At 41.0% G+C, this 16,463-nt stretch overlaps 2 protein-coding genes across 4 annotated transcripts in view; one reads left to right on the top strand and one right to left on the bottom strand.

The window, feature by feature from the left end:
* The window catches only part of pcxb (pyruvate carboxylase b), a 429,275-nt gene that overhangs the window by 233,945 nt on the left and 178,867 nt on the right, over positions 1 to 16,463 (top strand). The window lies entirely within an intron of this gene.
* LOC105936127 (leucine-rich repeat and fibronectin type-III domain-containing protein 4) overlaps positions 6,298 to 16,463 on the bottom strand; it is a 59,057-nt gene continuing 48,891 nt past the window's right edge. Inside the window, exon 7 of the mRNA XM_012876789.3 lies at positions 6,298 to 9,425. Coding sequence (XP_012732243.2) covers positions 8,138 to 9,425 — 1,288 coding nt within the window. The 3' untranslated portion in view covers positions 6,298 to 8,137. The remainder of the gene's footprint in view (positions 9,426 to 16,463) is intronic.

The following is a 16,463-nucleotide window of genomic DNA, read 5'->3' as shown; positions in this document are numbered from 1 at the left end:
CCATTTATGAGTTTCAAATCAAATTGCCCTCTAACCTGATGTCAGGACACACACTTGTATGCACACAGACACACACAGTGTGGACTGCTCCTTCTTTCTCCTTTATTTCCCCTGTCACTGCTGATGGTCTCACATTTAGAGAGCTGTCTACTACTCGGGTGGCGCCATGGCTCTAAAGCTCAAGGGTAATTGGAAATATTTCACACATTACCCTCCACTACTCAAACACACACACACACACACTCACACACGCTCACTCTTATCCGTCTCATCAGACTCCTTGGTGGTCAGAGTCTGATCATCAGAGTGCTTGTGTGACCAAAATGGTGCCCAGGGCACAGCCAATGCGATTAAAGCCAAACACAATGACTCCTTTTCAATTCCTCGTCGTCTTTGTCTCTCTTGAGGTGTCCTGGCAGTTCTGTAGCTCTTTCTGTCTCATACGTTTACGCTGACGTCCCGCACAGCACTCTGATCCGGGGATGACATTGTGTCCACATCTTGGTTACGAATTGAAGAATCAACGCGATTTGTTTGGCGTCATCCACATAGTGAAGTTTAGCCAAAGATTGGACAGTACTAACAAAACAGGTTAAAGGAGAGGTGGGGAAAGACTGTCCCAGTGAGAACTGATGTTGGTCGGATATTTAATATGAACCTAGTTTGGTACAATATTGGACATTAGGCTAACAGGATTGTAACGTCAGTAATTTTCCTAGGTGCGTTGAGTATAAACTAGTGTTGCGCCGATGCCATTTTTTGGCCCTGATACCTGGCTGTGCAGTATTGGCCGATACCGATACCATCTGTTTGAAATTGATGTGTGTGTGTTTATATGAAGAACTGCATACTACTTAGGGTAGTAGAACTTGTTATTGCCTACCTGGAAAGGGTGACAATAGTTAATTAAACCTTTGGCTCTCAAAGGCCAAAATAGTGCAACATTCGTGAAATTATAACATGTATAATAGTAGTGCAACAGTAAGACAGTAAAATTACATTAATAAGTGAGTAATATCTTTTGAAAACCCTGAGTTTTGGCTCTCAAATGCCAAAATAGTGCAACTTTCATGAACTTATATAACATGTATAATACTAGTTGGGAGAGAGAATGCTGCGTTCAAGTGACATACAAACATCAAAATGGTATTGGTGTCTATTTATTGGTACTCGCCGATACCGATACCACCATTTTAGTGCTGCATGGTGGCCCCGTCCGATACTGGTATCAGGCATCGGTGCAACACTAGTATAAACCTTTGGCTGTGCTGAGGGGTGTGGGAACTGGATGTTAGACCTGATTGATATATGCAGCAAAACTTCTGCTCCAGCCAAACTGGACAGCTCGTATAGGAACCGTTTGGATGATCGTAGCGCACCGGCGTACAAAATTCATACAATCCTTCACATGGAGGACTTTGGACTCGTGGCAAATCCATTGTATCACGTTTCAACAGGGGGCAGCTTGTAGTAATCTGCCCCCTGTTGCAAAGCGATGAGACAGATTGCAGCGAGCGTCCTAAAGAAGTCGAGAGAAGAGGCACTGATGTGATTAAAAGTTGCCCTCAACTTTCTGCATTTCTGAATGAACTCAGTCTCGGTGAAGGTCTTAAAATCCCTGCAGCCCAATTCCTGGCTTCATCCTCACAGCCAACCGCTGTGCAGCCAAAGCTTTGTAAAATGCCAGATTACAGTTTTACTCTTTTCATTTGTGCCTCTCCCCTCATCACCAGCTGATACAATAAATAGCTTCCGTTGATAACTTTAAACCATAAAACTTTTTTTTTTTTTTTTTCCCCATGTTTGCTGGACCAAATGTGCTGAGTGGGAAGTTATTATTCATTTGTGCGAGGATGTCAGTTTGAAACCAAAAAGATTTCCCACTGGAGTCAGATAAAGGCTAACCTGAGACTCACCATCTGGACTCGCTGCCATTGGGAGGGATTTCAATACCACAGAAAATGGACGAGCCAATCAGGATCGCCCATTTTCATAGATGTGACGTACCAGAGAAGAGACTGGATTCAGACAACAATGGCAGCTCGCAGCGAGGAAGCAAGCAGTAACATTATTTCATCAGTGTTGTCCAATCTATAGAATATAAATTCTTTAAAAGAACACCAGAGAACGCCTTTGAAGGCTTTTTCTTGGTGGAAACGATGTTTTAACCCTTCTCCCGTTCGGTAAGAGCTTGTAGCGCGTCAGTAAAGATGACGGACAAGTGGTTTATCCAATCAAATGTAAGGATTTTTGATAAGGTCCCTCCTTCTGAACTACATCTACAATGGAGCGATCCCAGATGAATTTGTGGAGCTCCGTGGACCGAAATCCATCTGCTGGGAGTCAGGTTAGATATAGGCAGCATTTTAAATGTAATTTGAACAGGCTCGCCAAAAAAGACTCGAGCTTTAAGACCTGCAGTGAGAACGTACCCCAGCTATTCCCGCCTTTAAGCAGGACTGTATCCTAACTTCATCCCATGTTTAAAAAGTTTACAAACATATTTAGAAAGGGATTTTAACTGTAGGCAATCTGTTGTAGTCCTGATTTATTCAGCTATGAAATGGGTTAGTGAAGAGGATTATGGCAATCGGATACCAAAAAAGGTGAAATCATCCTTATTGATGTCTTTGTGAATATTGCGAATGCTAATGAAATCCGACAGTGTGATGAGAACCCGCAGTATTAAAATGTCATATCTCTCGTCAAGAACTGTCTCAGTTGTCCTGCCGCTGATGGATTCAGAGATGCTGTTACAAGTCTGTGATATGAAGGTCAGTCGTTTAAGCTTTGCACCTCCTTCTCCTTCAGACTGCTGTCAGGTTGTGTGACAGAATTGGCCAATAAAGAAGCTCTGGCTACTTTCAGATCAATTTGTGTGGCAGCGTTCTGAACATGATGCAAATACTCTGTTGGCTATGTGCGATTAAAAACCAAGACTAGGGCTGGGCGATATGGATTAAAAAATAAATCTCCGATTTTATCATACCAAATCCGATTAATCAATTTTTTTCCTCCATTTTGTTTCATAAAAAGAAATTAAAGAAATTATTTTAAAACCTTGCTTTTATGTCAAGCATTTCATCAGGGAGTTGACCTGAATTCAAAGAGCAACTAAAAACAAGCTGTGAAACATGCTTGTAAAACAAGATGGCAGCCGTGCCATTATAAACAATGAAAATATAACATTTGCTGCTAGTGGTATTACACATTGAGCTAAGAACAGGCTTCACTGCACTTGTGAACTTCAAACTAAATTTAAAAAAAAAGTAAATAAGTAAATGAAGTACCTCGTATTATGGTAAAAAAAAGTTTCCACTTAACAATATTTTGACAATATATTTGCCTAAACATCAGCATCACATGCTGTTCTCTTCATGGAAACCCAATGAGTGTATTGGCAAAATAAAATCCAGATTTTCCAAAAATGAAATCTTAAAGAATTGTAAATTTGAATTAATCGATTAAATCGATTTATCGCCCAGCCCTAACCAAGACTGGCTAAATGTTAGCCGCTAACAAATGTTAGCATCTGATTTTGGAGCTTTGCATCTGTGCCAAAGTTTCTAAGCGGTAATCACCTAAAACAATTATTTAGAGGGGAAAACAATATTCTTACGGTTGCACAATATATCAAATGTCACAAAATAAATTTGTACAACATTGCAATCATTAAGGACGTTTTAGTTACAGTATTTTGTAGGATATTGCCTTTGCAGTGCTATGCCTGTTAATCAAAGGCCAACTTGCAGAGATATCTTTCAGTGTGTACAAATATTTTTTTTGTCTTCTCTCACTTTGTCACCATTTATTTTTTCCAAAATGCTCCCACATAAATGGCTCAAAGGTCTTGGGGCTAACTCTGGAAGCAAGGCAAGCTGCAAGCGGTTTGCCCTTTTGCAAGACAGGCTTCCACTAAACCTGAAATATTGTGACTTTTTGGTACCGCAAGACTTTGTAAGGCACACTGTGACTTTAATAGATGGGGGAGGGGGCTGGCAGATAAAAGAGAGGCAACTTAATTTCTCATCCAACTGGGAATTGGAGAGTTTAGGGTTCAGATTCCTATTCAGATTTTGTTCCTGAATCATCCTGCTGGACCCTAGTGGATGGAACGTGTTTCAGTTGTGGTCCTGGGAAGTCTCTGGAGCTTTCCCAGCCGGCTAGATGTCACCGCCAGCCACAGCAGTTATTCTTTCAAAAGTTCACATCTAAACAGATTAGGCAAATAATTGTTTTTTTTTCCCCTCCTAATTGCTGGTATTGTCACACTAAATTACATGTTTTGAAGTTAAATTAGCTGCGCTCTGTTGCAGATTGCTGCAAGCGCATGTCTTGCTTTCTGCCTAGATCAGTGTTGAATTCAGCTGCAGGTAGCGGGGAAAGGATCTGGTAACACATCGTGTCACCTTTTTGAAACCAGCAGATGTGCTTTGAAATAACAAAAAGCAGCAGAATCACAATCCGCTCTGCCGACAGCTTTTACTGCTAATGTTTCAGAGCAGCTCTTATTTTGAGCATCGTTAGTTCTGCTCTTTGAAAGTTTTGTTTCTGCGTTCGTTCCTGTATAGTTTGATCTCCTTCCCTACAATCTGTTCGCTTCCCTTTTTACACCCGCATTGCTGTTGTCTTATTAGGCTCGAATGCTGTTTTTAATCATGTCAACAACTCTTCTCTTTCCCTTTTGTCTTGCAAAGTCCCATCATTGTTACTGTTGAGCTCAGAACATGTCCTTAAAATTGTTTTTAGGTTTTATGCAAAATGTCACCAAATTTAACCTGCAGACAGTTGATGTTTATCTCATTTTAACACCTGAAGTTTCCTCTAAATGAGGTAAACCACCTTTAGGGGGGTTTGTACCCAACCATCACAGTGATATAGTTTCTAGATTTGTTCTAATGTTTGCTTAGCATCAGTTAAAGTTTCCATCACCAAAAAAAACTATATTTTGTTTTTTTGCTGCATCATTCAGAAGAAGGCTCATAGAGGCCAACAAGTAATTAAAATGCCATGTTTAAAATTCCCACCTTGCCTTTATTCTCCTTAATTTAAAGCAAAGATGGAGTGTTTATTGCTGCTATTTACAGCTGAATCTACAAATGCTGTGTACAATTCTATTCATAAACACCAAGTGTTGTTTACAACTGTGTTTATAAATCAAGAAGGCAATATAAAGCCTGGCTGACCTGGATATGAGCAGAATATTTTTATTTTTTTATTTTCCACCACTGCAAGCTCTGAAAAGCGGGTGTTATTTCAGCACCAATTATTTGCTGGGCCAAAGGCCAGAACCAGCTTTGTCAGGAGCTGAAGGTGGGCTCAGTCAAACAAACAAGCAATTAAAAGGTGTTCGTTGTGTTTAAATCATAAAAATTAATTTCATTCCCCTTTAAGACAGAAATGACAAAAGCTCAAAGCTTCACTATTAATAAGTCTCTGATCGGCCTGTTTGTTTGTTCCCCATCATTTAGTCAAAGTAGATACATGCAAACATTTATAATCCGTCCATAAACACTGTTGGTAATTATCAATCAGGGAGCAGCTGATCCAGATTGAAAAAGTCCACCTAACCTCATCTGGGCCAGCAGAAAGAACCAAAGCTCAAAAACACCAGCAATCAGTACAAAACGTTGTCTGGCATGTTTCAAACCGTGTATTTTGATTTAAAACAAAAGTCACTAGAATACCTGCTCCTTCCTGTCCTTTATCCCCCCGCTGTCTTCTGATCACCCGTCTTGCAGTTGTTGTCTTGTAGCGGATGCACAGAGCTGCCGTCACAGTTGCCATTTACAGCTGAACTTATAAATGCTGTTTATAACTCTGTTCATAACAAATAAAACTTTTTCTGTCCCCCTAGAGGGCATGAATAGATCCGGTTAAGTCGGTGTGCATAGCTACTATCCGCAGCGCTGATCAGAGAGCAGCTTCGTCTGGATGGTAAAGGGGTGTTGATGAGCACCGTTTCTAAATTATCAATGATGATATTAAGCTGCTGTACGATCTTCATTATTTAAAAGTGGAGGGATCAAATATTTAGTTCCTAGTTTTTTTTTATTCTTCCAGATGTAATGACTTGGAAAGAAGCTGCTTCTTGTCTTTTATCAAACCAGTTAGCAACACTCAGGCTTTTGCCCTGAAGCCACTTTAGTTTTATAACCCATGTATGAGAGCTTTTTACCTTCTTCCTGCGATATACAAAACAAAACAAAATATAAAATACCATTTTATATAAAAAAATATATATTTCTCAAGCACAAAAACTCATCAAAGCAATCAATTTATGTTAATGAGTCGATGTCTTTTCCATACATGTAATTTTTATTTATATCAAGTCCAGAGAACAATATTGACTTTGGCAAAATGAAATAATAAAACAGGAAAAAAAACAACATTGTTGAGTAAAAGTCAACATTATAAATCTAATTGGCTTTGTTTTTTTTCTTATAGGCATCAGTTTGAGTCCGCATACTGGGACGTACCGGTGTTGACCAGCTTTTGTTCTGTGTGCTTATTTATTGTCCCCTTTGAGCTTTACTGCTTATTGAATATTAACGTGTTTTGTTCTAATCGTCGTTTTTAAAATAAACAAAAAGAATTCACACATTTGAAATTCTGCTCCTAACATCATTCCTCAGAAAAACAGAAACACATGGTGCAACAAGTAACATTTTTATATATATATACCATATATATATATTTGTATTTTCAAGTTTTCTCGTTATTTTTTTCTCTTTTTGAAAGCCTTCAAGAGTCTCTGGAGTGAGTCTGAGTGAATGTTAGTGAATCTGTAAATGTCTTTTTCTGCCTCCTCTCTGACATTCATCAGTTTGGTTTAAACCTTTGAACCCATGTGGCACAAATAAGTCTAAAAGTTACACAAAATGAGTTTTGAAAATTTGATATTTCTTCACCAGTTTGTGCTCTCTGACGATGCTACGGTGCTGAAAGTATCCGTTTGAACTTTAAACGTTGCACTTCAGTTTGGATAGACCACCTCTTAACGTAATTGTGCAAATTCCTGCTTTCTACAGCATGCCCAGAAACCACTAAACATTTTTCCCCCTTTTTTTTTTTTTTTGTATCTAAACTGATGGCATGTTACTGGATTGACCCTGTCTGCAAATGCACATCCAGTCTGTTTCACCACTGCACCCACACTTAGGCACCCATCACCATTATTCCTTTGTTTCCATTATCTGACGTGCAGTATGATCTTGTCTTTCAGAAATGGACACTCACATGTTCCATCATCCCCCCTCGTCTCCTCCATTTTGTAATCCATATTGACTTGATTGTGATCCAAATATTTTTCTTTTAACATCCGTGCTCCCATCGCCTCCTGTCTTTTTTTTTTTATTTTATTTTCCACTCCTGTATTGATTGATCATGTCCACTGCACCAGGCTCTGTATTTATACTCCTGTAATCCGCAGGCACGGCCAGCCAAAAATCCTTACCCAGACACAGAGGGGACAAATCATTGACATTCATTGCTTTTTTTTTTTCTTTCTTCTTTTTTTTGGGGGGGGAGAAAATGCGTCTCAGAAAGTCGGTCTGCATCAGAAGCGAAATCCAAAAGTAACAGAGAAGGGCTCCAGACGTTTTGAAGCCCAGAGTTTCTCCGGCGTTGCCAGCAGTGGTGTTGTTTTTGATCCAGTTTAAATCCACTTGATGGTGCTTGTTGAGTCGGTGGGCGGCTGGGTTGGACTCTGGAGAGCCGAGGTGTTGCTGAAACTGCAGCTTTTGTTGTTACAAGCCTGAGCTCGCTCCATCTGAAACCTTTAATCTGATCCTTTTGTCATGATGTGACTTTGTTTCTTTGTGGCTGCATACTTGCTATGTTGCTTGTCCCCCTTTTTTTTGTGTAGGTTTTTGATTATAACTCTTTTCATCTTTTCTTAAGTATTTAATTAAAATTTGTCCTCCCCGTCTTCTATGTAATTTCCTGGACTTCTTGCTGGGCAAATAAATTGGCTGTGACTCAGTCTGACTTCTCTCCCTCACTCTGATCCCACCTCCCTGCTTTCATCCCTTATTTTCCGCTCCCCTAATTTCACCTCTAATCACCTTCCTGAATCACCGTCCTATTTGGAAGCCTTTCTCCGTCCTAACCTTGCTCCTATTCTGCCGCGTCCAGGCTATACCACACTCTCCTCCATGTCTTCGCCACCCTTCCCCTTCTCCTTGCTGCGCTCTTTCGCTCTCCCCGCGGTCGTCCCAGCGTTTGAGTTTGAGTTGGTGGTGTTATAGGCGTGGATGTACCCCCGTTTGAAGTCGGGACCCCCGAAGCCCCCGGCGCCCTCGCACTCGTCGCTGGTCGTCGACGAGGCGGCGCTCGTGGTCGAGGCACACTGCACCAGCATCCCGTGCAGCGACTGACTCCGTCGCGTCCAGATCACGCTCAGCCGCTTGGCGCAGCTCACGGCGCCGTAGCGCCTGGCAACAGTTGCTGCTGCATCGGTTGCTAAGGCAACAGAGGAGCCCATGTCGAGCGAGTGTCGCCGCTTGCCAACGGTCCCGCCGGCGGGGCTCAGCGGGGACACGGGGCTCTGATAAGCCTGCGAGGAGTTCCATTTGTCCCTGCCTCTGGGTGTGATTCTCCAGTCCAGCAGCTCCGAGTCTCTCAGGGGGGCCGCCAGAGAGAAGCTGGCCCGGTTGGTCAGCTCACGCTCCAGACGGGGATTTGGGCGGTCCCTGGAACGGGACTGCCGGGGCAGTGTGGACGAAGGAGAGGGCGAGTAATAGAGGGGAGTTCTGTCACTCTCCAGGTTTTGCGGCAGCGCCTTCCTCTGCCTCACCACCAGAGCCATCTCGCTCGCCGCCCCTGTCGCGGTGGACACCACCCCTCCGGCTGACAGGAACTGCTCCAGGTTGACTCTGGGCTTCTGCCGGGGCTTCGGGGGCAGCTTTGGAGGCAGAGGGGAAGCAGAATCGGCTCCCTCTTTCTCCTTGTCCTTATCTTTCTCCGCCTCCCCTCCTCTCTTAGAGGGCAGACCGTTAGGCAGGACCACCATCATCACGTCTCCAGAGCCGTTGGATTGATAACATCCACCCCCGTTTCCCCCTTTATCCCCTCCACTCTGGCAGCAGGCTCCACCGCCGGCCTCGGTGTTGCCGTTGTGGCAGAACATGTGGTCGCTGTGGTTGCAAACACGATGCCGGACCATGAGCGCCACGGTAAACACAAGTAGGGTGACCACGACAACGCCTCCGACCAGTATGGTGAGCGTCCCACCCAGGAAGTGGGCTTGGAGGGAGCGGCACGCCGGGTAAACGTCCTTGGTGGAGAAGGAGGTGCACCCGAGTACCTTCGTTGCTGCCAACGAGGTGATGGTTTCATCAAAAATGGCCAGAACGCACAGGTTGTAGTCCACGCCAGAAACCAGGTTCTTCAGCAGGAAACGGTCGCTGGTTGATGGGAGGATTCTGCAGAAAGAAAAGTTTGACTTGGTTAGTGTGGACAGTTTAAAATATATTCAGTGACCTAGATAGTTAAGCTTTTCTTACTGTGGAAGAGAAAATAAGGCATAAAATTAGAGCAACAAACTAAAAGGTCTAAAAACGGCAAAGGATGGATTCTGTTATTAGTGAGAGCAAAGAAAAGGAGGCTTTCTGTGGCAAAGGCATCAGGGGCAATAAAAGGCAACTCATTTGGAGGGTGGTTGTTGTCCACAGTTGTTGGCAATCACATTCAAATCTCTGCATGGAGTAAATACTAACACATGCAAGCAGTGTGCATGGAGCAATTTAACAGATTTTTCAGGGGCTACTAAATATTCAAACGACATTTTTTTCCCAATAAAATGCATATATCATGTTAATAATAATCTCACTGAACACATTTAATGAGATGACAAAAGTAGTAATATTGATGATGAAAAATGCAATAAATGCAATTAAAAAAGTAATTAATCTAAAGAAAATTAATATAAAGAAATATTGTCATGAATCATCATGAAAATAAAGGTTAAAAGCAATTTAAACAGCTATAACCTAAGGACAATAGTAGTGGATAAAACGAGAAATACGACAAGTAGGGCTGGACGAAATGGTCAAAACTTATATCACGATATATTCTCTAATTTCTATTGATAAGTATCGAAGCTTTCTCCTCATAGAAGGAGAAAGCTTCTGGTAATATCCCAACTTTACTCATCATTAATGCTTTATTCTGGCAATATTTTGTCTTTGTCTTCATTCATAAAATTGTCTAAGTATGACCCACTTTTGGTTTGCACAAAATTTTAGTGAGTTTGGGCAAAGCATGTAAAGTAGGGAAACTGTTTCACAAAGTTAATTAGTAGTTCTAAACATATTTAGTGTTTTGTACCACTTTTTTCGCTTGCCAACGTTGATATGTGCAAATAAGGCTATATATATATTATAAAAATATGACATTGATATATAGTCAGAATTACATGTAATCCTGTAATCTCAGATAAAACAGTAAAACTTGGTCAAATGACAAAATGAATATTAAACTAAATTGGATTTAAACTTAATACTAATTAAAAATAAAATTAGGAAAAGACAAATGGTTAAGAGAAGACCTTAAAGTAAAAAAGGTTTGAAAGTGATCAAATAATAAATAATAAATGTTTAACTTATACACTTAAAATGTAAACCTTAAACAGTGCAGGATTTCCATTTGAGAGAAAACTAAGATAAATCACCGTTGACTATTAAATTAATCTCTCCTACAATTTAACATGACAGCATTTATCCATAAAGAGACGGTTTGGGTAGTTTGGTGAATTCTAGAGGGATGAGATGAGATGTCTCCCTAAAAAGGTTATAAAAGAAAGAATCTGACCCTGCATGGAGAATATCCTGAGGCGAACACAGTGCCTCTAAAGCTGGATAAAATCACAAACTTTGTCCCGGCCAAATGAAAGCATGGGGCTCAAGTTGTACAGGCTGAGATCTGTGGCAGTGGCCTCATATACCAGGGTAAATTTGTGAAAACATGACTTTAGGAAGTGAACTGAGTATTTACGTTGGTTTGCATTATGCCAGGTTACAACTCAGATCTTAGACAGACTCTTATCAGACTCTTTATTTCTTTCTGATCGCATATCGCTGCGTCAATTTAAAATATTGCTGTTAATAAAAGTAAAATCCAGAAAGAGTAAACCTTTACCTATATGACTGACATGATTTGGGAGGGGAGTGGCTATGGAGAGAAGTGTTTTCACCCTGTCCTCATTTTAAGTGCTGGACTTAACGAGTGGAGGAGAGGTGAACTGAATGAAGAACAGAGGGCCCCCACTTTACATAATTTGTGTTTTTGTTTGCTCCTGGGTGGGAATTTAGTCTATTGTTGGTATTTAGATGAGTAGAACAACCGTGTGTTTTATTTATTTTTTGACCAGTATGTGTGGGAGACTGAAGCCCACCTGAAGCTCGTTGGTGCTGGTTTGAGTTTATCTTCTGCAGCTTTAACCCTCTTATGGTAAAGTGTTTTTTTCCCACCCCTCCTCTGCTTTTGTGTCTCTGTTTCTCTTGGCTTTCTCCTGCCACATCAAAGAGCTTATTTTGTATAATGTGTCTCTGACCATTTAGTCTCTCCTCAGACTTGGAGTTACATCCCGTAAAGGCCATCTAGGATGAGTCATACCCACAGGGAGCTCTCCTTTAATGCCCCCGACCTAACTATTTAAAATGCATCTAAAATACAGAGGGCTACAGAAGATTTCCTTCGCTTTAAATTGGGTGTAATTACCGTCATGTAATCAAGTTTTACAAATGAAACCAGTCTGATTGAGGCTCCTCATACATATTTATGTTGGTGTTGATGGGATGGGATGATGGGATTAGATGTTTAATAATGCAGTGTAGCTGGGAAATCAGAGGCGCCGACTTTCAGGCATGCTGCAGGGCAGATGCATGGATTTTAGGCCATGGAATGAATATTGATCTATCCTAAGGCTTAAAACCTAAAACTTTTAAACCTGGTGCCTAAGGATAGAAGCTACCACACATGTAGACCTCTGAAATGACCCCCTAAATTCAATTCACTTTTTAATTTTTATTTATATAGCACAAATTCTCAACACACACCTTCTCAAGGCACTTAAAACGTCAATTTGATCTAATTTATAACGACAGATGGGTTAAAAAGGTTTCCATCTAAGGAAACACAGCAGATTGCATCAAGTCATTGACTTGCAGTGTTTGTGGCAATCCTGAGCATGCATGTGGCGACGGTGGAGAGGAAAACTCCCCTTTAACAGGAAGAAACCTCCAACAGAATCAAGCTTGGCCGTGAACGACCATCTGCCTTGACCGACTAGGGGTTTTGGTTTCAGATGAGTCTGATTGATATAAATAACTTTGATATGAGAGTTAAACAGACGGTTAAACAGGCAGCGTTCCTAAACAGTCTGAACAAGTCTGAAATGGCAATGTGTAGATGGGTATGAGAAAAGAAGACTATGAATATACAATTAGACAAAAGCGGGGCTATCAAACAAGACTTCTTTAGGGCATGTGCCTTTCTAGTTGTAGATGTCCTTGGACCAAAACACCTGGAACAAATTACTGAATTAACACTGAAAGCAGTCAGGTTCTGCAGAGTCTTGCTAATTGACTCAAAGCTTCTGTCTTGAAGTTTAGACTCAAGACTGAAGGTTGCAGGCATCTAAGGACTGGAGTTTGAGATCTGTGGTCTAAAAGCATCCATCCACCAATCCATCCTTTTTATTGTCTTTAAAGCGTAACCTATAGAGATACTATACATATCAATTACAGCAGATAGCTATAGAACTAGCCGCTGTAGTTTATGGTAAAACTTTTTAATGTTGTTGCTGTATCAACCCTTCAGACCACTCAGATCTTCTGGTTCTGGTCTACTCTGCAGAACCAGAACCAGACATGGAGAAGCAGCATTCAGCTTCTATGCTCCACAAATCTGGAACATCCAGAAAACTTTAAATCGAGACGAAAACCGACCTGTTGAGTTGCTTTTGGCCCACAACAGGAACATTGACCAACATAATTGATATATATTGATGTTTTCACTTGATACAATTTAATGTTTCTTACTGGTCTCAGAACCAATGACTGTTTTGATGTATTTGTTTTTTTTCTGTTTTCATGATGTAAAACTCTTTGAACCGCCTTGCTGCTGAAATTTGCTACATAAATAAAGTTAATACATGAAATAATGGGCCAGATTTACTGAGTAGTCCAATTTGAACAATGCATAGACATTTCTCACCCAGGCTTCATTGTGTTGCCATAGATTGCCTCCTCACATGGTCACAGATTTGCCCAACTATTTCCTTGTTGGAGAAAGCCAGGTTTGTTACCTCGGTGAAAGCTCATTATTAGGCTCAGCAATGTACTAATTTTCCTGAAAGCATATCTCCCCCCCCCGGTTCTCTACACATAAAACCCTCATGTCTACAAACTTCCCAGAAGAAAAGATAAGAGCAAACGTTGACCTGAAAACTGAAAATAAGCTTCTTGGATCAAAGCAGCCATTTAAAACTAAACATAAAAACAAAGCCGGCGCCTTTTGAAAAGATGTGCGTGTTTTTAAATAAGAAATGCAAAAGCCAGTTTGTCAAAACATCCCTGGTAAAAAGTGGCACTTGTTCCATTTTCGTAGAGTAATTAGTTCTCTCAACACTGCCTCTACACAAAAACCTTTTGTTCTTCAAATTGTCTGGCAGCTCTGTGGAGCAACGGACACCAATTATACTGGGAAGCCCAAACATCAGAGGAGTAACTAATATTAGCTGGAAAAATAGAACAACGAGTCAGATATGTTTTCAGAAGTTGTCAAGTCATGGAGGTATTGTCTAATGTGTCATGGTTGGGGTGGGGTGTGGGGGGGGGGGAACTCAAACTGAAGGACTCCAGGGCAATCAGTCGCTCTATAGGATTGAGTTTCCCCTGTAAAGCCCAGTAGTGGAGAGAGTGGGTGCTCAATCAGCTTTCCAGTAGGAAGAATAAAAGAGTCTGTACTCAGAGCAGTGCTGCTGCAGTGCTGCCTCTGTTTCTGAGCAGAAAGCCTGGCTGATGATAAAAACATCAGTGGTGTCAATTAATCCAGAGCCGTCATGTGAGTGTAACCGAGTCACCATACTTGACCGCCGTTATTTCATCACTGACGGGAGGGGTGTACTCAAAGGGCAAGGCTTTTGGCTGAAAGTTGCACCAATCAGGCCTGCAGATTCCTTAATGGAGGCAGTAGATTTTAATCTGCCAAAACTGAAGACTTCATCTGATCATCAGATAACACAAAGGTTGATTTTTGAGCACAGCAACAATCTGGTCTGGTCTGGGAATAGGATAAAATATGTATTGGCAAGCCGAGGCCTTACTGAAACCAGCAATGAGGGGAAACCCTAAAATTCAGATTGGTGCATCTCTTATTTTAACCTGCAGATCAAAGGAAAACTAGCTTGTTTGTTTCTCTATGTAATCCCATTTTTAATGTGTATTTTTTAGATTAAGGGGCAGGAACATTGTACCTCCCACCACTTTTGAAAAGGGGAAAGACCAGAAAACATGGCATTCAAGTAGGACAGATCTGTTTTCCTCCATCAATAAAAAAAAGGCAAAAAAAAGGAATAGGCCAGTATGATGCTTTGGCGGTATGATAATCTGGACTGAAATCACCACATTATAAAAGTAGAGAGATAGAGAGAGAAAAAGAAATCATAGCTTTCCAACTATATTTTTATATACTTGGAAACCTGATCTAACAGGTATGGATTCAGAAATTAGTAAATTCCTCCCCAGCTGATTTGTGCTTGTTGTAAAATAAGGACGAGCCCAGAAGCCTTTTTCCTGCCAGGCCAGTCAGTGAGATGCAACAGGTAAATAATCTGTGCTCCATCCAGTCAAGGAACACTCTGGTATCTCTGGATCTCGTTAAAAAAGGACTTTAAGCCACAGGAGGGGTGTAACTTAAAATTTCCAGTGTTTTGAAAATACAACTTCTTATAATATCACTAAAGTTTGATTCTGGCATGCCTTCTACTTAAAGTAATTACTTTCCCCAAGTTTGTCATTGCATACAGTCATTACAGTAATTTAAAACAACTTCAACTGTGTTAATGTTACGAAAAGTGGCTTATTGGGTCTACAAAAATAACTATTTTAGAATATTTACAGAATTTTGCAGGGGTTGCTAGTAAATCTATAGTGCATTGTATTTTTAACTTTTCCCTTTGTTAAACTGATCAGTTGTTTGTTTTTTTTCTGTTCATCAGATTTTTCATCCTGTAATCCTTTTGTAATTCACGGATATGAAGAAGGATCTGAAGGATATATAGCCTCTCAAGCTATATATCCATGAGATCTTTTTTGTTCCCTCTGTCTCCCTTTACCTTCTGTGTCTCTATAGACAGACTGCATCTCTACTGGTTCTCAGTGCTCCAGCAATGCTCACTGGACCCTTCCTGACCTCCAAGCTCCTCTTCATTTTAGTCACTGTGCTAGATCTCTATTAGCCTGAGCAGCAGCCATGTAGCGTGATTCAGCAGCCAAGGTCATTTGGCCTCTGTTTGTCTTTTTTCTCCCCCGTATCATTTCTTCTAAGTGTCCCCACTCCTTCCTCATCCTTTATCTTTACAGCCTTTTCTTATGTTTTGTATCCTTCCTCTCACGTCTCCACATATTTCAAGTCGTCCTCTCCGCACCCCAACACGTTTGTCTCCGTTATGAGGTTGTGAATCACCTCTCTAGTAGGGTTTTAACACGTACACCAGCAGTGATAAATGTAGGCATATTCACTGAAATATACATAAAAGTCATGCATCTTTTGAAAGAAATGCATCTTTGATGAGCTGATTTTTTTTTTTCCTGCAGCCATGTTGTGCACACACAGCCTAGACAAAAGGAAATGATACTTATCTGAAACCTAAGTGCTCTTCATGATAATGTCGCCTTTTGTGCTGATCTCCTGGTTGGAAATCAAATTAACAAATGTCCTTGTTTGTTAATGCTTGTAGCATCATCTGAAGACTTTATTGTTCTGTGCCTCTGAAGTTACAAAGAGTGCAGTTCTGATGCTGTGCTTCAAATTGCTCTTTGGTTAAACTCAGCAAAAAAAAATCAAAAAAGCTGGCAAGTGACATTTCTGTTGAAGGTGTTGACTCCAGCATGAGTGATTATCTGAATCCAGGAGAGGAAGAAGGTTCTAGTTTAGGAAATGGGGAGTTGGCTCATCTTTCTCCTCCTCCTCCGGTGTTCTCACCATCGGAGCCGAGTCTGGTGGTCTGACACCTGACAGCATCGGGCCATGGAGGAGAGAGGAGAAAGAGCAAGACTAGGAGGAACAACAAAGCAATTATCTCCTTGTCTGGCTGACATCTATACTGCTCCCGTTTCCTTTTCCTCATGTCACTTCCTTTGTCCGTTTACCCTTCCTTCTCTTTTAGGCGTCTTGATTTGTTGAACTGTTAAATCTTTCATTGGCTGTCTTTCTTGATTTAGCCTGCAGAGATCTTC

This window comes from Fundulus heteroclitus, chromosome 14 (assembly GCF_011125445.2).
Source record: "Fundulus heteroclitus isolate FHET01 chromosome 14, MU-UCD_Fhet_4.1, whole genome shotgun sequence".
NCBI lineage: Eukaryota > Metazoa > Chordata > Actinopteri > Cyprinodontiformes > Fundulidae > Fundulus > Fundulus heteroclitus.
The sequence above is the reverse complement of the archived record's forward strand: the minus strand, read 5'-3'. Positions and strand labels throughout refer to the sequence as shown.